The 22884-nt window shown below is 44.3% G+C and overlaps 1 protein-coding gene across 2 annotated transcripts in view; it reads left to right on the forward strand.

Moving 5' to 3' along the window:
* The window catches only part of SRD5A1 (steroid 5 alpha-reductase 1), a 36292-nt gene extending 21145 nt beyond the window's left edge, over positions 1-15147 (forward strand). For both annotated transcript variants that reach the window (XM_045566143.1, XM_045566142.1), the window contains 2 exons: positions 5912-6062; positions 13024-15147. In XM_045566143.1, coding sequence (XP_045422099.1) covers positions 5912-6062; positions 13024-13090 — 218 coding nt within the window. In that variant the 3' untranslated portion in view covers positions 13091-15147. The remainder of the gene's footprint in view (positions 1-5911; positions 6063-13023) is intronic.
* The last annotated feature ends 7737 nt before the right edge of the window (positions 15148-22884 follow it).

The raw sequence follows: 22884 nt of genomic DNA on the forward strand, positions 1-22884 counted from the left end.
TTGGGTATATACCTAGCAGCAGGATTGCTCTATCATATGGTGGTTCTATTTTTAGTTTTCTGAGGAACCTCCATACTGTGCTCCATAGTGACTGTACTAATCTACATTCCCACCAACAGTGTACGAGGGTTCCCTTTCTCCACATCCTCGCCAGCATTCATTATTACCAGTCTTTTGGATAAAAGCCATTTTAACTGGGGTGAAATGATATCTCATTGTAGTTTTGATTTGCATTTCTCTGATGATTAATGACGTTGAACATTTTTTCATATACCTATTGGCCATTTGTACATCTTCTTTTGTGAAATGTCTATTCAGATCTTTTGCCCATTTTTAAATCAGATTATTTGATTTGTTCCTATTGAGTTGTTTGAGCTCCTTATGCATTCTAGTTATTAATCTCTTATCAGATGGATGGTTTGCAAATATTTTCTCCCATTCTGTGGGATGCCTCTTCACTTTATTTCATTGCTGTGCAGAAGCTTTTTAGCTTGATGTGATCCCTCTTGTCCATCTTTGCTTTGGTTGTCTGTACTGTCTGGATATTACTCAAGAAGTCTTTGCCCAGACCAATGTCCTAAAGTATTTTCCCAATGTTTTCTTTTAATAGTTTCATAGTTTGAAGCTTAGATTTAAGTCTTTAATCCATTTTGATTGGATTTTTGTATATAGTGAGAGATAAGGGTCCAGTTTCATTCTTCTGCATGGATATCCAGTTTTCCCAGCACCATTTATTGAAGAGACTGTCCTTTTCCCAATGTATGTTCTTGGCACCTTTGTTGAAAATGAGTTCACTCTAGATGTGTGGATTTATTTCTGTGTTCCATGTCCTGTTCTATTGGTCTGTGTGTCTGTTTTTTATGCCAGTAACATGCTGTTTGGTTACTACAGCTCTGTTGTATAATCATGTAATGTGATTCTTCCAGTTTTATTCTTTGTGCTTAAGATGGCTTTGGCTATTCTGGGTCTTTTGTGGTTCTGTATAAATTTTAGGATTATTTTTTCTATTTCTGTGAAGAATGTCATTGGTATTTTGATGAGGATTGCATTGAATCTGTAGATTACTTTGGATAGTATGGATATTTTAACAATATTGATTTCTTCCAATCCATGAGTATGGAATATCTTTCCATTTTTTAGTGTCTGTCCTTTTCGATTTCTTTCAGCAATGTTTTATAGTTTTCATTATAGAGATCTTTCACTTCTTTGATTACGTTTACTCCTAGGTATTTTGTTTTATTTGTAGCTATGTAAGTGGGATTACTTTCTTGCTTTTTCAGATTATTCACTGTGGTCATATAGAAATGCTACTAATTTTTGTATGTTGGTTTTGTATCCTGCAACCTTACTGAATTTATCAGTTCTAACAGTTTTTTTGGTGGAGTCTTTAGGTGTCTCTAAATATATGAACATATCACCTGGAAACAAAGATAATTTGACTTTTTCCTTTCCAATTTGGACGCCCTTTATTTCTTTCTCTTGTCTGATTGCTCTAGCTAGCACTTCCAGTACCGTGTTGAATAACAATGATGAAAGCGGGCATCTTTGCCTTACTCCACATCTTAGAGGAAAGGCCTTCCATTTTTCCCCATTCAGTGTGATACTAGCTGTGGGTCTGTTGTATATGGCTGTTATCATGTTGAAGTATGTTCCTTCTATACCCAGTTGTTTGAGTTTTTCTCATGAAGCAATGTTGAATTTTATTGAATGCTTTTTCACCATCGATTGAAATGATCATTCTTTTGATATGATGTATCACATTAATTGATTCACATGTGGTGACTGATCCTTGCATCCCTGAGATGAATCCCACTTGATCATAATGAATAATCTTTTCAATGTATTGTTCAATTCAATTTACTAGTATTTTGTTGAGGATTTCTGCATCTATGTTCATCAGAGATATTGGCCTGTAGTTTTCATTTTTTGTGTGTGATGTCCTTGTCTTTGGTTTTGGCGTCGAGGTAATACTGGCCTCATAGAATGAGTTTGGAAGTATTCCCTCCTCCTCAGTTTTTTGGAATAGTTTGAGTAGGATTAGTATTAGTTCTCCTTTAAAAGTTTGGTAGAATTCAGCAGTGAAGCCATCAGGTCCTGGGTTTTTTGTTTTGTTTTGTTTTGTTTTTTTGATGGGAGACTTTTTATTACAGTGTTGTTCTCATTACTTGTTATTGGTCTATTCAGGTTTTGGGTTTCTTCATGATTCACTCTTGGTAGGTTGTATATGTCTAGGAATTTATTGATTTCTTCTTGGTTTTCCAATTTATTAACATATAGGTGCTCATAGTAGTCTTTATTAATCCTTTGAATTTCTTTGGTATCAGTTGTAATGTCTCCTTTTTCATCTCTGATTTTATTTATTTGGGTCTTCTCTCTTTTATTCTTAGTCTGTCTAAAGGTTTGTCAATTTTTTTCCTCTCTTCACAAAACAACTTTTCATTTCATTGATCTTTTGTATTTTTTTGGTTTTAGTTTTATTTCTGCTCTGATCTTTATTATTTCTTCTACTAATTTTGGGTTTAGTTTGTACTTGCTTTTCTAATTCTTTAAGGTACGTTATTAGGTTGTCAGACGGAGAAGGGACAGGGCACGAGCCCAGGGGAGGCAGGATGTAAATACACAAAAATGCCAGAAGCTGAGAGTGGCAGATTTGAGAAACACCGTTTGCAAAAGGGAGGGCACGCCCTGAGAAGCAGGGTCCCAGCAGGAGAGCCCGCCCAAACCTGGCTGGTGGCAGAGAGGTCAGGGGCATCCGAACTGGAGGGGCCTTTCCCTCCATTTCATGCTGTCGGTGGCTGATCTCTGTTCTAATCCAATGTATTCTCCAAACCTGAAGAACAAAAAAGGTTTGATGACAAGATCTGTGCAGACGCCCTACAGGGAAAGACAAAACAGCAGCAAAACGTGTTTCACAAAGCAGAGGAAAATTATAATAAAAATTCCAACATGAATTTTAAAATGTGAATGAAGCGATTGCAGGGTCTGTGCCCATCAGCTAGAGAGCACCCGGAAGGAACCTGCAGACTACGACTTAGCTTTTTGCTGTCGCAGTAGAGAGACCTCCTCCCCACCAGGGCTCCTCATGGTGTGCAGCCTCCTTCCTGCAGTGAGGGATGAACCCAGCTTCCTTGCCTGTGGGCATGTCCCTGGTCCTCTCTGGCTGTGGGTGTCACGGCAGGTCTGAGGACAAACCCAGTGAAGTGCAGAAGTTTGCCTGGACTCCCAGACAGCAGGAGAGGGTGCCGGACTTTGGGTAAAGTCAAGATGGGAACTCATAAGCCTGTGGGAAGAAATTGCTTCAAAAATTCTTTATTTCCACTCATTAAATCAAAAGGCACTCAAGGCCAAAAAGTAGAAAAAAGAGAGAGAGAAAGAGAGACACTACAGAAAGCATGTTAGAGAATGAAACCCAAGAGATGTCTTTAGCGATGGCTGGACTGGAGAAGGCCGGGAGGGGAGGCCCATCCTGTGCACGGGGAAGTTGGTGGAGGAGAAATCCAATGCACTGGGACAGAACATATGTTAAAAACTAGTTCAAGAAAGCTCTTGCGAAGTAAAACAAGACTCAAGTCCACCAACTGAAGGAGCCCGCCGTGTGCCGGGGGAAGGCGCCGGGAGACGCCCAATGATGAGATGACTCCGTGCAGCTGGTGACTGTTACGGGAAAGTTCGTCAGATTCTTGGCAGCGCCAGTCAGTGCCAGGGCCCGACGGCCAGCACCGTGAGACGCCCAAGGAACACGGAAGCCCAGAATGTTACGTATCCCTGACGTCCCTCGCACGAAATCATCCGTGGCACAGGAACGTGGCTGCTGAGCCCTGGGAGGACCCTGCCGAGGGCGGCGCTGTGACCCCCGCCTCACCGCATGCTCTTCATCTTAGGGGGCGTTTTCCCTCGGCAGGTTCAGGGTTCCTCACACACAGGTTGCCATCTACGTCCAGCAGCCATGCGGTGACTTTCAGAAATAAAGGAGGGAGGTGACAACATGAATGGATGTGGAAATAAAGAGATGCGCAGTTAAGATGCCTGATTGTCAGGACATGCAGGCTGAACTGGGGTACAGCACAAGTGCTGTGGGCTGTGTGTGACAGCTATGCCTCCTCGTTTTGTAACATGCTGCCCTTAAGCCAACTGTGTATTAAGGGGACATCTTTCAGTAGATTGGCATCTACAGGTTTTCTTAACTAATAACGTGCTCACCAGCCCTCCCTTGTGGTTCCACCAGATAACATGCTTTCCATGCTGGGCATTTGGAGGGAAGGGTCACCGTGCAGGATGCAGCCAGGCGTCAGCTGTCCCAGCCTCCACTCCCCAGCCCTGCCCCAAGGCCGTCTGTCTTTGGGGTAACATGGCATTTGCGTGGCAGAGTGCAAAGGTATTTCCACTGCTGGGATTCAGCTGCCCAGGGCCCTGATGAGACACAGATGATGAAGACATAATTCTGTAGAATATTGAGACAGTTACAGAAACAAGTCACTAACAAAGTGTGACTGATTAAATCCCACGGCTCAGAAGGAACACTGCATTAAATGCTTTGGGGCACATCCTTGTGGATGTTTCTGCAGGCGCACAGTGACCACACATTCTACATGAATGACATTATCTTTATTTGGCATTAAGTTTTATATTTTTACATTTTATCTTATCGTAAAAAAGTTTACTTACCAGTGAATATTGGCATTATTTTACAACTGTGAATTATTCCAAGCTTACAGTAAAGTAGAGAACTCGATTATCACAAACATCCATGTACTGTACCTTCCTCAAATGAAAAAAAAAGTACTTTGCTGTCTTGGACTCAGCAAAACCATTTTCTTTCTTTCTAAGAAGAAAACCAGCTCAGCTCCAGCCAGAGCCCTCCTGCTGTGTGTTTAGAGATGCAGAGATGCAGTCTCTATGCTGTGCTGGAGTATTTGTTGAAATTGATTTTATGTAATCACTTAAAAAAAAAAAAGTTCCGCCCTTACATGCCTACAGAATATTCTCAGCTTGGCAGACAGAGAGGCACATTAGGACCTGGAGCAGGTCACGCCGGGCCTCTCTAGGAGACCCTTGAGCAATCCCCTTCACCAGCCCCAAAGCCACAGCCTGAGGGTGACCCCCAAAGATGGCCCTCCTGTCCTCCCTCTCTGCCAGGGCCCCCTCCCGCCCTTCCCCTGGTCCTTGCAGTGTCCTGGCCTTTGCTGCAGCCCTTCCCCTGCCTGGAGCGCTCCTGCCCCCAACACCTGCTGGCTGACCCTCACCTGCCAGCCTTGGATCCACCCTCACCTGCGCAGTGAGGCCTGTTCCCAGCCACTCTGTCTGTGACGGTGACCCCCCCACCCCTGCCCTGCCCCCTCACCCTCCATGTGCTCTGTGCCTTCCTTGTTCATGGCGCTGGGATTTATGGTTCTAGATGTGTGGAGGGGGTCTGTCCAGGTGCCCAGGCAGGGCGTAGTCTATAATGCAGACTCAATGCATTTGTGAAGATTTAATGAATGAAGAAGTGAATCTGTGCTTGAAAATTAACATTTTCTTGAATCGTTGCTCTAGGGTTCTATATAGCTCCCTTTTATTGAGCTGGCTCCTTGTTAGTCATTCTGTATTCTACATGCTTGCTTAGGTTTTGTCAGCATGATCTGTTAACTGTTGAAGTGCCATGTTAAAGTCCTCCACTGTAACTGTAGGTTTGTGTATTCAGATAAATAGGTAGCAATATAAATGTATAATGGGCTGTCAGAACTTTTGATATAGAGTAATAAAACTTGTGATGTTGAATATATCTCATTGATTAATATTCTATAAAGGTTATATTTTTCCATAGCTGAATTTATGTTCTCCTAGTAAGTATTCACTAGCATCTGTTAAGTCATTATTTCACTAGGTATCATTGTGTAGTAAATGCACCACTTTGGTCTATGTTTTCTTCCAGGAGGATTGTTTGAATATGTAACTGCAGCCAACTATTTTGGGGAAATCGTGGAGTGGTGCGGCTACGCGCTTGCCAGCTGGTCTCTCCAAGGCGGGGCGTTCGCTCTGTTCACGTTTTGTATTTTATTGCCCATAGCACAGAAGCATCACCAGTAAGTTCTAAAAATACTTTTGATGTTTTCAATTTGTTCTTTGACTTTGTAATAACAATTTTCAGGTTAGATTTTTGAAATGTCAATATTAAGTTAAATTTCTGAATCCTGGTCAGAGGTGGGAAACCTGTGGCCTCAAGGTCACATGTGGTCAACCAAATCCAAACTTCACAGAACAAATCCATTTGTTAACAGGATTTGTTCTGTAAAATTTGAACCCGGTCAAAAGGCCACACTTAAGGATCCAGAAGGCCACATGTGGCCCCAAGGCTGCGGGTTGCCCTCCCCCCGACAAGTACAACACCCAGCAAATGTCTGTAGAATAACCCAGCTGTAGGGAAGCTTCCGATCCACATCAGCGCAGTTGTTTTCTCTGCCACATGCTCAGCCTCCCTGGATTTATGCTGCTGGAGTCAGTGGTCAAGTTAAATACCAAGCAGGGGATTGGGGGATCTGGGCTGGAAATCACTGGCTGAAACTGAGAACACTGACTGGGTGAGAGCGGGATTGTGGACGCCGCCCTTAGCGGAGTCCCGGAGCGGGAGGCAAGTCCCAGTGTCAGGTCGCTCCCGGCACTCACGCGTGCAAGAGATCTCTGGCCGTGTGGTGGCTTGGGCACAGCTCTGGAGCTGGGGTCTCTCGTGGGCTACAGAGGCTTTGTGTGCCCCCTGAAACAACATAGTTTTCCAGAAAGGGGGTACTCGGCTTTTATCTGATCCCCAAAAGAGCTTATGATCCATTTGACCAACAAACTCATAAAAGAAATCAAAGGACGTCAAAGCTGAAATAAATTTACAGAACATCTTTCTAATCCAGTAGATGAGGAAACTGAGGTTTGGGAGCAAAGTGAGACCACTTGGGAGGCACATCCCATTGAGAAGGGAGAGAGCTCAGCAAGTGTGCACGGTCCTTCACCCGCCCTACCGCTGGCACGTGCCCGTGATGCCAAAGGATGGAAGTCTGGCTTAGCAAGCGGGTTGACCTTGAGTGCACATTTATCACTTCTGTTCTCTGAACTAGAGGGCCCCGCACCCCTTCCTGGGATGATCCACTCGAGATGTTTCGCTGAAGTCTCCAGGTCTGCCGATGCCATGAGCTGTGCAGAAGTGTGTAGCACCGCCCTACTTTGTGGAGTTTATCATCTCCTCTGGGAACAAGGACAGAGATAAAAAGCTAAAAGAATAATTGATATCATGGTATAGTGGAAAAAGTACAGACTTTTTCAAGGCAGAATACCTAAGTGTACTTCCCAGCCTCACCATGGATTTGAAAATGCAAAGGATTATTGTTGGAGATAATGGAGGAGAAAGGCCAGATCTGGAATGTCTGTTTGGCCAATATTTGAAGAAATTATAGTGTAAGGGAGAGAGCCAACGAGGTCCCTAAGAGAAACGCCCTACACTTTTTTGAGACACTCCATTGTGCCAGGGAGCTCGGTATTTTTACACGTAGGCAGTGAGGAGATTGCTAGACCAGAGAGCCATGACCTCTCTAAATCCCAAAGCTGCTGAAAAAGACAGAGGGGTCTAAAGGCAAAGAGGGTCTCAGAAAAGGGGTTATGACTCCAAGAGCGGCAGGAGATGCTGGAGGTCAGGAACGACTTTGCTGTTCTGGGTTGAACTGTGCCCACCAAAAGGATGTGTGGAAGTCCTAGCCCAGGTACCTGTGATTGGGACCTTAGGAGGGCATGGGGTTGTTACAGAGCTAGTTAGTGAGGTTGTACTGGAGTAGGGTGGACCTACTCCAGTGTGACCCGGGTCTTCATAAGAACGGGAAATTTGGACACCGACGTACACAGAGGAGAATGCCACGTGAAGACACAGAGGGAAGAAGGCCACGTGAAGATGGAGGCAGAGATTGGAGTGATGCTGCCACAAGCCAAGGAACACCTGGAGCCACCAGAGCTGGAAGAGACAGAAGTGTAACGTCCTTCGGGGGGAGCGTGGTCCTGGTGCCATCTGGATTTCAGACTTAAGCCCTCCAGAACCGTGAGAGAGTAAATGGCTCTGGTTTTAAGCCACCCTGCTGGTGTACTTTGTTCCCACAGCTGCAGGAAACTGACGCACCAGCTTCCAGCCATTTTAAATGGGGTTTTAGGAAATAAAGGCAGCGCATGTGATTTCTGAAGCCTTCCACTTCCTCCTCTGCTAGGTGACATTGTCACAGGCTTGGCTGAAATAATATGCTGTCACTTTAAACTAAATATACATTAAAAAGGCTGAGAAAATACTAAGCTTGGTGCAAAAGTAATTGTGGTTTTAGCATCATTGAAATTTGCTGTTTGATATTAGAATACATTCCTAAATAAATGTGGTTATGTTATACATCATATTAGTACACATTTCTCATTTTGTGGTTTTTGCTAATGACTTATTACTTGCTGTTTATTTTGTGGTTATTTTAGACTATGGAAATGATGTTAGACAAAAAGCAAATTCAAGCGATTTTCTTATTCCAGTTCAAAATGGGTCGTAAAGCAGCAGAGACAACTCGCCACATCAGCAGCGCATTTGGCCCAGGAACTGCTAACAAACATGCAGTGCAGGGGTGGCTCAAGAAGTTTTGCAAAGGAGACAAGAGCCTTGAAGATGAGGAGTGCAGTGGCCGGCCCTCAGAAGTTGACAACAACCAACTGAGAGCAATCATCGAAGCTGATCCTCTTACAACTACATGAGAAGTTGCCGAAGAACTCAAGGTTGACCATTCTACCATTGTTTGGCATTTAAAGCAATTTGGAAAGGTGAAAAAGCTCAATAAGTGGATGCCTCATGAGCTGATCGAAAATCAAAAAAGTCGCCATTTTGAAGTGTTGTCTTCTCTTATACGCAGCAACAACGAACCATTTCACGATCGGATTGTGATGTGATACAAAGTAGATTTTATACGACAACCAGCAACGACCAGCTCAGTGGTTGGACTAGGAGCAGCTCCAAAGCACTTCCCAAAGCCAAACTTGTACCAAGAAAAGGTCATGGTTACTGTTTGGTGGTCTTCTGCTGGTCTGATCCACTACAGCTTTCTGAATCCCAGCGAAACCATTCCTTCTGAGAAGTCTGCTCAGCAGATCAATGAGATGCGCTGAAAACTGCAACACCTGCAGCTGCCATTGGTCAATAGACAAGCCCCAATTCTTCTCCATGACAATGCCCGACCACACGTCACACAACCAACACTTCAAAAGTTGAACGAATTGGGCTGTGAAGTTTCACCACATCCGCCATATTCACCTGACCTCTCGCCAACCAACTCCCACTTCTTCAAGCATCTTGACAGCTCTTTGCAGGGAAAGCGCTTCCACAACCAGCAGGATGCAGAAAATGCTTTCAAAGAGTTCATCGAATCCCAAAGCATGGATTTTTACACTACAGGAATAAACAAACTTATTTCTCGTTGGCAAAAATGTGCCGATTATAATGGTTTCTATTTCAATTAATAAAGATGTATTTGAGCCTAGTTATAATGATTTAAAATTCATGGTCTGAAAATGCAGTTACTTTTGCATCAACCTAGTAATTCAAACAGAAGCAGGTTTCATGCCATAACAATGGCTGCAGGAACTAGCTGATCTCAGCCCCACCTGTGTCCGTGTGCCTGGGTAACCTTCCTCCTCCTCATCCTCCTCCTCTTCTTCTTCCTCCTCCTCCTCCCAGCACTGTGCCAGCCCTAGACAGCCCAGTGCACAGGGACCCAGGGCCACCTTCGTGTGCCTGTCACCATCTCTGGGGGAAGACGTTGTTTATATTGTTAATATTTGACGTGAAGAAGCTAATAATGTCTCATTTCCAGTAATAAAAACAAATGAGATAACACTGACACTTTTAAAAATTGGATCAGAGTAAGATGGAAAAGAGCACATTAAGTCAGTTGTAAAGATGTTTTCTCAAATGAAAACAGGAAAATTCTCCTCAGTATTTGATTATGAAATGTATAGAAATGGAAAATAAATAACTGCATTTTCTAAATGAAAGTCTCTGTTAATGAAAACCCAAAGGTACTCTTTGTGGAAGAATTTATGAGTTGAAAGGGCTCTTTGTCAGGCATTTGCTGTTTAAATTGAAAACAATTTTAAATCCCAAAGAATTAATCAATTTCGTTTCATGGAAGTGTGTTCAGAAATGTTGGACTTACAAGCTGAGGGCAAAATAAAGACTACCCTTTTTAAAAAAATAATTCCGTGAACCCAACTAATTAAACCATCAAATAAATTAATTGCGAAAGAAAACACTCCACAGAGCTATTCCTTGCACTATATTTGACTTATTATAATGTTCTAAAAACAATATTGTACTACAGTGAAATTCTTTCTAGAATAACTAGTATTTAAATTCCTAAATGATTGTATTGACAGTTTAAACTCTAGTTGGGGAACACTGGATCAACGGTGCAGGATCGCTAACAAATGTTCTCTTTCAAGGGTGGGATTTAAAGGAATTCTAAGAGGAATGTTTTCTTCCTCACCAGCTTCCAGTGGCCATGCTTACTTAGTAGAACCATGTGCTGACGGCACAAGCTTTGTGAAATGAGTCAGGGTACAGACATGTGCTTGTTCACACCTAAGCACTTGAACTTGGAGGCCAACTATAAGGGACAGCATTTGAATGTAGCCTCCATTGAAATAAAAAATTATTGCAATGCCTACCTGTTTGTTAAGTTTATGTCACTTTTTTTAATTTTATATAATGTGATTTAGAATCATAGACTGTTTTGTTTTGTTTTGTTTTGTTTTGAGACAAAGTCTTGCTCTGTTGCCCAGGCTAGAGTGCTGTGGCATCAGCCTAGCTCACAGCAACCTCAAACTCTTGAGCTCAAGCGATCCTCCTGCCTCAGCCTCCCAAGTAGCTGGGACTACAGGCGTGTGCCACCATGCCCAGCTAATTTTTTCTATGTATATTTTTAGTTGTCCAGATAATTTCTTTCTATTTGTAGTAGAGATGGGGTCTCACTCTTGCTCAGGCTGGTCTCGAACTCCTGAGCTCAAACGATCTGTCCGCCTTGGCCTCCCAGAGTGCTATGATTATAGGTGTGAGCCACCACACCCGGCCCTTATGTCACTTTAAAAACAAATTCAGTGTGTCTTCAAGGCATGATCGATGGTGTAATGATTTAGAAAAATAAGGACATGCAAGAATATTTATGAAATGCCTCCTTATTCTCATGGTCCTCCACTCATCAGACTTAAATACAAAAGCATGATTTGTCAATGCCCATTCAATGACATCAATGACAAGTGCACCCAAGGAAGACTTAACGTTAGAGGAACTGGGAACGCTAAGCTGTCTGTGAGTCACAAAAGCGATAACCGATCTGAAGAACACTTTGGGTAGTTCCCTCAGCCTTGGCATGACCTGGATGCCAGGGAGTGAGGCCACATGATTAGGGGTCATGTGGCTTTCCACAAGAAGGCCGTGGGACATCAGTTCAGGCTCAGAAGTAAGAAAATCAAGGCAAAAAAATCAATGCCCAACCTTGTTCGGGATCACGCAAGTGACAGCTCTAATTCTAGGTATAGAAAAATAAATGAGACAAATAAAAGAATTCATGCTGTTTACCCTTTTTTAAAAAATCTATGCATACATATTTATATATTGTAAAATATAATTTCTTGAGGTGAATCAGTGATCTCAGTGATTAAATAAGAAAATTTTACTCTAGTCATTTAATGTGTATTTTATTCCTGCATAACGGTTTCTGTGAAATGAATTTAACCTCTTTGGTGAATAGACCTTTATTGGGTAAGAACACTCTGACCCATCAAATGTTCTTTCTAACATGATGAGGAGCCCAGCCCTGCTGCCCAGCACTTTGGGAGGAGTCTTCACAGTGTCCCCGACCTGTCCTACCTCCCGTCCCTACCTGCCGTCCTGTGTGTGCTGATCCTAAGCACTCCTGCTGTCGTTTGCTCTGCCCTAGCTTCCTCGGGGCCAGTGTGTCCGTCTTCCGTGGGCAGTTTCTAGGAGGGAGCAGCTCACCTCCTAACTCCTTTGGGAGTGCCCAGTGCTGCCAACTCACGGGGAAGCTCTCGGCAGCTTGCAAGTGATGGATGTGCCAGTCCCTAGAAGGCTGTAAACACTTTCAGTGACTAACAGGCGAACATGCTTGTGACGCGCTTTCACACGGGTCAGTCGAGCTGTTAGCCGTTGGTCCCTCGTGATCTCAACGAGCATCACTGAGCCACAGGGCTGTCACTAGACCTTGGGCCAGGGGAGGTGACGCTTAACCCAGAGGTCCTGAATTGTTATTGCATGCCTTTTGGGGTCCACAGAGCCGCATATGAAGTGAACCTGGTAGTCTAGTATGTTCTGATTCTCTATTTGAGGATTACAGTGTTAAACTTGCCTGAGAACAGCAGGTGGCTGTTACCCCAAAGCGAGTGAGTGTGCCCCTGTTGATGGAATTTATATCAAAACTGAAGGTCCTGTTTGTTTTGAGCTCAGGGCTAAATCACGGACGATGCCATGCTGCATTTTCCTGGGTTTTCCTGAATCCTTATTAAGCCCTGTTTGAGAGCCCCTGAAACATGACTGGGTGCCCCCTCTACAGACCCTGGGCTGGGACGGTGGTTCTCCACTGGGGCCTGGAGAAAACTCTTGGCCACCAGAAGATACGTAAGAAACACCAGGGTGATCCTGCCCTCCCTCCGGTCCACATACTGCCCAGGTCTGGGAAGGTCGCTCCACAGCGTACGCATCAGCATTTTATCAAATTTCGGTGATTTCCCTTCCCAACAGAAAGATGAGTCATATGGGGGACTTCTTCTGAATCATGCTTATGATGAGATATATTTAACTATTGATGATATAGACAAAATGAAACTATATGAAGCACTAAAGTTTTAAATTACTACTTTTTAAAAGAAGCCAGTATTCTTTTATTATGAAAAATATTGTCACTTTTGTTAGCATTTGTTAAATGGCTAAGTAATGAAATTATTCCTTTTTAATTTTTTTTTTTCTTATTTTAGGTGGTACCTTAAGAACTTTGAAGATTACCCCAAATTCAGAAAAATTTTAATTCCATTTTTGTTGTAAGTGCATTGTCAATGAAATTATCTTCAACTTGAAGCTCTTCAATGATGTTTCTCTGGAGTCTACATAAATTATATCTTTGTAATTTTCCTGTTACTTCATTGTTTTCAAAATGTGCTCTAGGAATTTTTTTCCTAGTAAATGTGTAAGCTACGTAATAAGCTAATCAGACTGGAATCAGCTGAACAGGTCAGGGATTTGTAGCTCTGGGTGATTACTGCTGATAACTTTTCTAACGTCAAATTTACCTCTGTTGGCTACATGTCGCTAACTGTACAAGACGGCACTTCAGGCATCCATGGGATGAACAAATGTGAACCTGACACAGCCAGTCCTTCAAGAGGGATCCCAAGTGTCTAACTGGGCCTAAATTTAAAATAGAGCAAAGTGGCCGTTTGCTCACTAGCAGTCACACATGTGCTCTGAGTTCCCCCAAAACTCTCACCTTTGTTCAACTTTGGAACGTCCGGAACTCTCAGCTGTATCTACCAATCAGAACTAAGCAAGTTTGAATCCTTTGTTCACATAAGTGGACTTGATTGGGAACCTGGATGGGAGGTTTCTCTATAAAAGCCGAACTCTGCCTTTGTTCCTTGGAATGCATCTTCGTTTCATACCACAGGCTGCATGTCTCCACTGTGCAAACTATTCACTGGAGTAGTCTTTCCTCTAAATTCCTTTCCAGAGAACTTGTGTTTACGTCCTTGGTGTCAGAAGTGGGATTCGAGGCAACACCCAACCTTCCTCCCAGCACCCCCCTGGCCCAGCGCATGAGTGCGTACAAGAGGCACTTGAGCTCAGCTGCATGCTCAGCACTGTGTCGGGGGTGCAGCTAGAGTAAGTTCTTTCCAGTTCCGACTTTCCTGCACTTTGGTTGAGGTCTTGGAGACTTTATTCCTTCCTTGTAGGCCTCCTCCACTCAGAAGCCCCAGGGGCCCTTCCTTTCGGCCCCAGGTTTGGGGTGGGGGGCCTTCCCAGCTGGATTCAGCCGTCTGTAGGGTTTTGAGGTGCTGCTCCCGAATAGGGTACCAAGTCAGCAGGGCAGCGCAGCGGGCGGCACGTGCGTTAAGTTCGTTCCTGCGGGCGCTCCAGCTGGGCTTTGTGAGCAAAAACTATGGTCCAAGGAGCTGTAATTGGCTAGGTCTCTGGACAGAAATTACCAGGATCATCTTAAAACTAGTTGGCCAAATTGGGGTCTCAAACTTGCCTGTCTGTGAGCACAATTAGAACAGAAAATAACCTCCGAGAGACTTCGGGAAGCCTTTTTCAGCTGACACTTTGGAAGTTCTAAACGGAATCAAGAGGCCGCCCTCGCCCCTCTTAGGGAAAATAATCGCAGCTTCAGTGAGCGCCTTAGCGAGGCAGGGACTCAAACCAAAGCTCTCGGACCCCTCTGGAAGACCCTTCTCGGCGGCCCACCCACCTTCTGCACCTTTATGGTCACTTCTGCTTTGTCCTTTGCTCTCTCCTTCCCCTTTCACTCTTTCACCTGATTATTTGAAAAGGTTTCTAAATTTTCTCTGGACTCATCTGTGTGTTTTCTCCCGGCATCTTGTGATGAACTCCCGTGATTTTTGTGTCATTTGGACATCCCGTGGAGAGAAGTGGCAGTGATAAAATTTGCTACTTACATAAGTAAAGATACTGAGGAGAAACCTCCAACTAGGACAGTGACTCTCATGGCCACTGTGAAAGTCTAACAAACACGCCGGAAGGGCCCCTTCCCGCCTGGGCCAGCTGCCCGGTTGCTGTCTCTGTTCCCGCCACTCTTAACTGGGGGCTGGAAACAGAGAAGAGAGGACTTGGGGAGCCCAGGTGTGCGTTGGGATCTGGCTGGGACCTCCAGAGCTCCCCTCAGGTCTCCCGCCCTCCCTGCCCCTTCCTGGCTCAGCTCCCAACCAGAGCCTGCGGGAGCCCCCTCCTCCCCTTGGTGGTTTTCGTACAGAAACTATATTGCGTGTATTTGTGGTTTTTAGAGTCTCTTATGGTTTTAGAATTGGCACAGAGAACCTCTTGTGATGTGGCTGCATGTCACTTCAATAAAAAACAATGCTTTTGAAGAGTTTGTTCTTATATGAACTTGGGCCCTTTTTCTGACCAAATAATTGCTTGAAACACTAAGGCAATAAATAATAGTTTGGGTCACCTCAGAAAACCTCAAAAGTTACAGCCAATCTTGATGGATTTGGGATCCTGTGGTCTGGAAGGCAGACCTGCCCGGAAGGTCTCAGCCCCAGAGATGCTCGCTGTGAATCTGACTTCTGCCCCTGCCCCGTTTTTGCTGGAAGAACTCACATGTGCACAAGTCCGGGTTGACTCAAGCCTGGATGCACCCCCGCTGCTTCGCCAGAATACAACCAGTGAATGACTAACACAGAAGGAAATCCTGGTCTATCTTAGGTCTCACTGCCCTCTGTTTCCTCAAAGCTGTAACTCAATTGTGTTAATTAGCATGATTAAAGAATTAATAACATCACAGTTAAAAGTTCAGTCGTGTTGTGTATGATTAGTGTTAATGTACTGAATCAACACTTCACTCTCAAACCTTGCACAATCCCATCGTCTTCAGCCCTCACATCTGCTTCTCTGTATCGTACGGTCTCACATACTCTTTCAGACCTCTTCCTGTCTCTTTATATAAATCTTGTACATTTCTGTTAAGGTTATTTTTGGATATTTAATGTTTTGTTTGTTGTGAATGAAAATTTGTTCCCCGATACATTTTTTAACTAGGATAGACCAAAGCTGTTCATGTTTGTATATTTGTTGTTTCCAGCTATGCTCTAAAATTATTTTATGAATTCCAGTGTTTTTTTTTTGTTATTCTTAGGATTTCTAACTTTGCAGTCATAATCATTTGCAAATATCCTAGAGTTATGTTTTGCAACATTGAAGATGTTACTTTTGTTTTGCTGCTGCTTGCTAAAGTACACTTTGAGAACAATATTGAATAGTAGAGGTGATTAAATCTCTTACTGTGCCTAATTTAGAAACAGACTATATAGGGTTTGATACTGTCTGTGTTTCACACATTCACTGGGGGTTTGGGAATGATTCTCCTTCAGATAAAGGGGGACTACTGTAATGTCCTTTGTATTTCCTAATATTTTAATTTCTGCTTTTATCTTGCTATCTATTCTAATTTTGGGTAGATATTTTTGTGCTGTGCATAACTGTATAGAAAGAGTACTGCATTTGTTTATTTTCTTAGCAAGCACAGTTTTAGGATATTTTTTCTTTTTCTTTCTTTTTTTTTTTCCTGTTGTTTTTATTTTATTTTATTTTTCTCAGATGGGGGTCTCACTGTTTTGCCCAGCATGGGCTTGAACTTGAGATCCTCTTGCCTCAGCCTCCCAAGTAGCTGGGACTGCAGGCATGCACCACCTCACCAAGAGTTTTTAGGTTTTGAGGCTGCATATTTTTTCTAAGTAACACTAACCACATTTCCTTATGCTTAATAATGTTCCTATAGTTGTTATTCTAAATAATTTCCAGTTGTACTGCATAGGTTTTCTTTGATCTAAATATTTTTAAGAAAATAATTTTCATTTAGGATGATGCTTTTTACTTTTCATCCATTTGGAGGATTTTATTTAAAATTTTTTGTTTTTTTCCCCATGTATGGATATAGTAAAGATTATTTTCTGTGAAGTTTCTCCTGTGTGGATTTTGAGTTTTCTTTTGTAGCCTGAAGAAAGATCGATCACCTTTTGTAACAATAACAAGGCCACCTTTTAAGGTTTATGCCGTTTGTTCTTTGCTAATTCAAACATATTAATTATAGTGTTAAAATTCTCTGCAATCTTATTTTTCTTCCATAGCTAATTTTCCTCTTAATAGTTTTTGCCTTATGTTTTGCTGTTGCTGCTTTGCAAAACTTTCCCCCCCATAGTCTATACTTTTTATCAAGATGAAATAATCCTGTTTAATGCTTTGTGACTTGAATTCTACTTTGATAAGAAGGTTGCCTTACTGCTTTTTTTTCTTGCTAAAGTCATCTGGTATTTCCTTGCCTATCTCCTATTTGAAGTTTTTAAATGTCATTTGCTTTGTTGTCTTTAACAACATAATAAATGGACTTTGCCATTTAATAAGGTAGCTCTAATTCTTTTACTGATTACTACATTGAAATGTTCTTTCTTTTATCATGTTTTCTATTTTTAATATTTGTTTTTTTGCAACTTCTTTTGTTTACTATCTACAGTGATTTGGAAAGGAGACTTCTTTAAAAAAAAAAAAAGCTTATTGGGAAAGTTTTTTTGTGGTTTTTGGCCAGCTCTAGGGAATTCAACTTGGGGACCCTGGCACTGTCCACCGTCTCACTTACATGGAAAGGCCCTCAGGACTGGGGCTGGAGGCTGTTCCTCAGGGAACCGGGCTCTGGCCTCTCTCTAAATGGTCAGGGCTGCTGGCCCCTGGCCCGCTGTGCCCCTCTATAGCCCCTGCTCGTGGCTTGGGGCTCTCCGGGAGCTTGTTGCACCCAGGGTCCCAGCCCACAGTCCTTGGCCTGGCGTGGTGAGCCGCTGGCCTCCTTACCACAATTCAGCTTCCCTCTGAGCTGTCCCCAGGCGTCTGCGAGTCCCTGTGGGCCTGCTGCTTCCTCACAGCCTGGACCCCCTCCTGCCTGGCATGCCAGGGACGGAGGTGGCTGCTCCAGGCTGTGATGGAGGCAAAAGCTCCGCCCCACTGTCCCCCCTGGCCTGTCTGACACTCTTCCCCACCCTGGGCCAGGGTCTCCCCCCAGCTTCCTCCTTCTCCCCACTGTACCCCAGGGCTCCGAGGGCAGGCGTCTCTGTTGGGCCTCTCTTGCCTAGCTGGACTTCCTTCTGATGTCCAACCTCAACCTTGTGGTTAAACCTTGATGGTGGGTTGAACCGGGCAGTATTTCCGAAACAGTAATCATGCTACCATTGCCAATTGCCTTACTTGTTTTAAACCAAGCACGTTCCCATCAGCTCTGGTGGTCCCCTTCCTTTATTGACTCAAAATCCCCCTCAATAACCCCCAGGATCAATTCTAAAGCCTCCTGGGGTTTGACTTGGTCGCAGTTGGCCCTCTCCGTGGTGGGGACTGCAGGGATGCCAAGCATCGCTCTCTTCCTACGTTTGACCTGCTTTCCACTCACACCACCTCTCTTGAAGAAGCCACTGTGCACGCCCTCAGCTACCTGACACCTGCAACACTTGGAAGCCAATAACCCATTTCTCTCCTTCCTTCTAGCCCCATCTTCTGTTACCTGCAGGAAGAGCCCGGCCAGCAGCCAAAGCCAAAACCCAGCAAGGCAAAGAGCTTACTGTTGTACCCATCTCCTCCTTAAAGCAAGAGCCCCATGGCCCATGGTGCATGCATGTGTTCATTCAACAATATTTATCATGCACTTATTATGTGCCAGGCACAGTCCTGGGTGCTGGGGGCGGATGGGAGGACAAAACTGGCTCAGCCCAGGTAGAGTGATAGGTAAGAAACAAATAAGTAACTTAAATAATGTCAGGTAGGAAGAAAATTACAAAAACAAAAAGAAGGCAAAGGGAAGGAACTGTGTCCCCACTGGTGTCTGACACAGCCATAACTGCTACCACAGGCCATGATAATGACCAAAGCTTGCCTCCCCTCTTCATATATGGATCAACACATTCCCGGCCCTCCAGCCTCTTGAGGACATAAGGAGCTGCTTCCCCCATGCTTGTTTGCAGCAAGCACAAGCTTCATCATGGTGCCTCCCTTCCAGACTCCTCCAATGGCTTCCACCTCCAGTGGATCCCGGGTGGAATTCTGCCCTGGATCTAGGGACTGCAGGTTGGATCACTCTACCCCACTGAACCCATCTCTAGGACCTCCTGTGCTGCTGGGTAGCACCCTCTCGACATTATGGATCAGAGAAGAGAAATGCTAAGGGCTGGGTGTCAGAAGGGTCTCAGTCCCCCACCCAGCCTTGTGGTGGACGTGGAGGTTCCTACTGATCAAGCCCATCCCTGATGCTCACGTGCAACCTGTGCTCTGAGATTTGCAGTCACCATTGTGAGCCAGAAAAAGTACTTTCAGCTCCATGAAACTCACTTGAACCAAGCCTTTACACAATTCAGATTCCAAAAGCAATGAAATCCAATAGTATAGAAACCCAAGTATATTTTAGAACAACTGGGTGGGGGGAGAAGACATCAAATATGATGCAAATAAAAAGGTGAATTCATAAGAGCTAAATGCACATCTTGCTTTTCTTCTGAAGACCTTTGGGGCTGTTTTGAAAGACCCTGGTGAGCTGGCCCTCTGAGGCCACACCTCTCAGGGTCTTTAGCGAAATTCATACCAAGAAAATGTGCCATTGCATCTTAACCTGGGCATCTGGCTGAAGTTCTCATGATTAAGCACTCTGATAACTGGCCCCTCTGTCCCATGGATAGCACAGACCTCTCGTTCTAACAGAGCCATTCTGTCTCCAGGTGTCTGGGAACCTGGCATGCTGCACGCACATCATGCTGTTCCTTGCTGCAACTGAACAGTCTCTCAGCCCTGATATAACATTTCCTCTGCCATGTTCTTCCCTTATGTCTCAACCTGCCCAGTGATTCTGAGTTTCAGGAGACATGAATTAACCATTAATTAGAGAAGACCTCTCCCCCACCTCTCACACCCCTGGCCTCAGCCTCCAACTTAGTGTAGGGTGATAGGACATGCGGAGCAGTTAAAAGCACTGGCCCGAATCCTGGCTCCACCGTCTCATATCTGTGCATCCTTGAACAAGTCACCTAAATGTTCTGTGTTTCAGTTTCCTCATTTGCAAAACAAGAATAATAATAGTATTGACCACCTGGGGCAGCTGTGAGCATTACGTGAATAACATTTGGAAAGTTCTCAGATACTGTTTGGTGCATGGATATACTTAACAAATGTTAAAAAATAATATTTGCATTGTCGGTGCATTCCACCCTCATATTGAACGTACCAATATTATGCATTCAATTCCACTCATATACTACTAAAATCACCCACTTATGAGAAAGATACTCTGCTACCAAATGGTTTTAACTCATTGATTTTGCTTTTAGTCCACGAGCACCTTCATCTACTTACCTTATGCTCTTAGAGTGACATTTTTCTGTAGATAAGTAAAAGATATAATAACTTTATAAGATGTATTATTGCAGCAGAATGAATCTATGGTGGCCTCTGTGGTCCCCCACTCCTGGTATTCATAATTTTGTGATTCCCTCCTCCTGGCAAAGGTGACAGGATGTCTGTGATTACATGACTGTGACTCTGACACCCACCTTGCGAGGAGATGCTCCTTAGAAGCCAGCTGCCATACTCTGAGCTTCCCTGTGGAGAGGGCCGTGCAGCAAGGACTGGGTGGTCTCCAGTGGACCCAGCAAGAAACTGAGGCCCCACTCCTACAGCCACAGGAGCTGAAGGCTGCCAACAGCCACATGAGGGTGAGGAAGCAGCCCCTTCCCCAGTCGAGCCCTGATGAGAGCACAGCCCAGCTGACACCCTTACTGAAGCCTATGAGACCCCGAACAGAGGGCTTGACTGAGCTGTGCCAGACTCCTGACCTACAGAAACTGTGGGATAACAAGTTTATGTTGTTTTACAGCTCTACATTTGTGATACTGTTGTTATGCAGCCACAGATAACCGATACAATGATAAAGAGTATAATGCATTGCTTTGTTTGAAAACCACAATTGACTGGGGACAGAGAACTTTTCAAAACAGCCAAGACAAATATCCATGTGTCAGGACGTCAATTTTCCCTCACAAAGAACCAGACCACTTTTATTACAAGCCTGCCTTTTGTCTGTTTATTCTAAACCCCGTGGCGATAGAGGGCTCTGGTCACATTATCCTAGCTGCTTTAGGTCATTTCAAAATCCAACTTGTCAGAAGAAAATAAATGAAACTGCTAAGTCAGCAAAATAGTTTTTCTGAACTTCAAGAACCGTCCCCATAGGGTGACGGACTGCAATCAACACTCTGAATCGACTGAGAACCAGTTCCATAGGTGTGGTGGACTCAGCCTGCAGCGCACAAACCTGGGGGAGGAGGGAGAAGGCTCTGCCAGCCTCGCTGCTGCGGTCCTCACCCTCCAACGCTCTGGTTTTCCCGGGTTGTGCTCCACGGCCTCCTGGTAAAGGTGGCCAATAGCTCAGTGAGCTGCTACTGAGTCCCTTTGTGCAGGATGGATTCCTCAAAGGCAGGTGTGTCGACTGCAACCAGTGCTCAAGTTCCCAGGAAGCAGGTTTTAGTCCACATGAACCACCCCTGCTCATGATTTAATCCCCGCCCCCCACCCCCCTCAATCTGGGCCCCGCCAGAGGGGAGAGTGAGGACTGGTGGGCAGGGCCTGCCCTCAGCTGCAGGTGGCACCTTGGGGCAAACCATGAAAAGTTATTCTGCTTCAAGACACTTTCCATCTACCTATCAGAAAGTTGCCACAGTGTTCTGATTTTTCAGTTAAGTCACTTTCATATGCTAGAAAACTGTCTAGATAAATACAAACCTTTATGTCTTTACCTCTCGTGGCACCTCCAGGTGTGGCACGTCCCCCTCCACCTGTCAGCAGGTGGCACACCTGGCCTCCTGGTGGCCGGTCCCCTCAGTTCTCTAGGACAGACCAGGACACTAAGAGGCCTTCTCCACACCCACAGGCAGTGTCCTTAGGAGCCAGAAGACATCTCAGATGATGTTCAGAATCCCTTAGTGCAGTCTCCTCACGAGCCCTTTGTTTCGTAGAGTAATAGCAAACAAACTGCCATTGTTCCTCATTTCTATATATTTCCAGTTAATTGGAAATAGTTTGCCTGAATAGGAAGGCACTCTATCTTGGGCTCCTTGAATAGAGGAACTTTGGAGCACAATCCTAAATCTTCAGGGGACAGACACCCCCCACACATCACCCTCCCAGGACTGAACGGCAACTTGGATCCGGAGAATTTCCAATGCCCATATTTTAGGGGCTTTTTTTTCCTATTAAAAGTAACAATTTCATTTGGGACAAAAGATGTTATTCAAAGATATATAAATAATAGCCTCTACGGAGAACTTTCATTGTGTTGCAAATAGAGCATTGGGAAATGCTAGACTACCACGCGAATGCCAAGCACGTGGGCTGGAAGGAGGAACGTTTCTCGTTTGAATAAATGAAAAAGAGAGTAATGGTGCTTTCATTTTTATTAGAAAACATGTCATTTAAAAACCCCTAATTTTTCCCTTGCTAATTAAGAAACCTCATCCTACTCTGCAAGGAGGACAATCTCTCCAGACCCACGCTGAGCTTGGCCTTTCTCCCACCTCAGCGTTCCCTCCACACGCACTCGCTCAGCGCTCGGCACGGGCCTTGCACCGCTGCGGCAGAGATGAAGACGGACGGTTCCTAACCTTCATGGACTCAGTGCCTGATGGGCCCATAGACAATAAAATAATCACTACTACAGCGTGCTAGGTGCCACGATACAAATTATGTGGACGACATGCCTGATTCTATATGGGAGTTTCAAAGAAATCAAGTGACACTTCAGACTGATCATTGTGGCAGAAATAATTCAGAAATAATTCTGATTATTGCCAACCAGTTCTCTTCCTGGGCACCCAGAAAGATGACAGTTATCAGCCATCTGTACCCGACTGAGGTACATGAAACTCATTCTGACCAAGATGGAATGTAGGCAAATATGATGCATTATATTTCCAGACTAGTCCATAAAATCTCTCTCACACCTAATCCTTTCTCCTCCTGTGGTAAATCTGGAGTCACATGCTGTGGATAGCAGTAAGATAAAAGGAGCCTGGATCTCTGCCTCA

The sequence above is a fragment of the Lemur catta genome, chromosome 12 (assembly GCF_020740605.2).
Source record: "Lemur catta isolate mLemCat1 chromosome 12, mLemCat1.pri, whole genome shotgun sequence".
Taxonomy (NCBI): Eukaryota; Metazoa; Chordata; class Mammalia; order Primates; family Lemuridae; genus Lemur; species Lemur catta.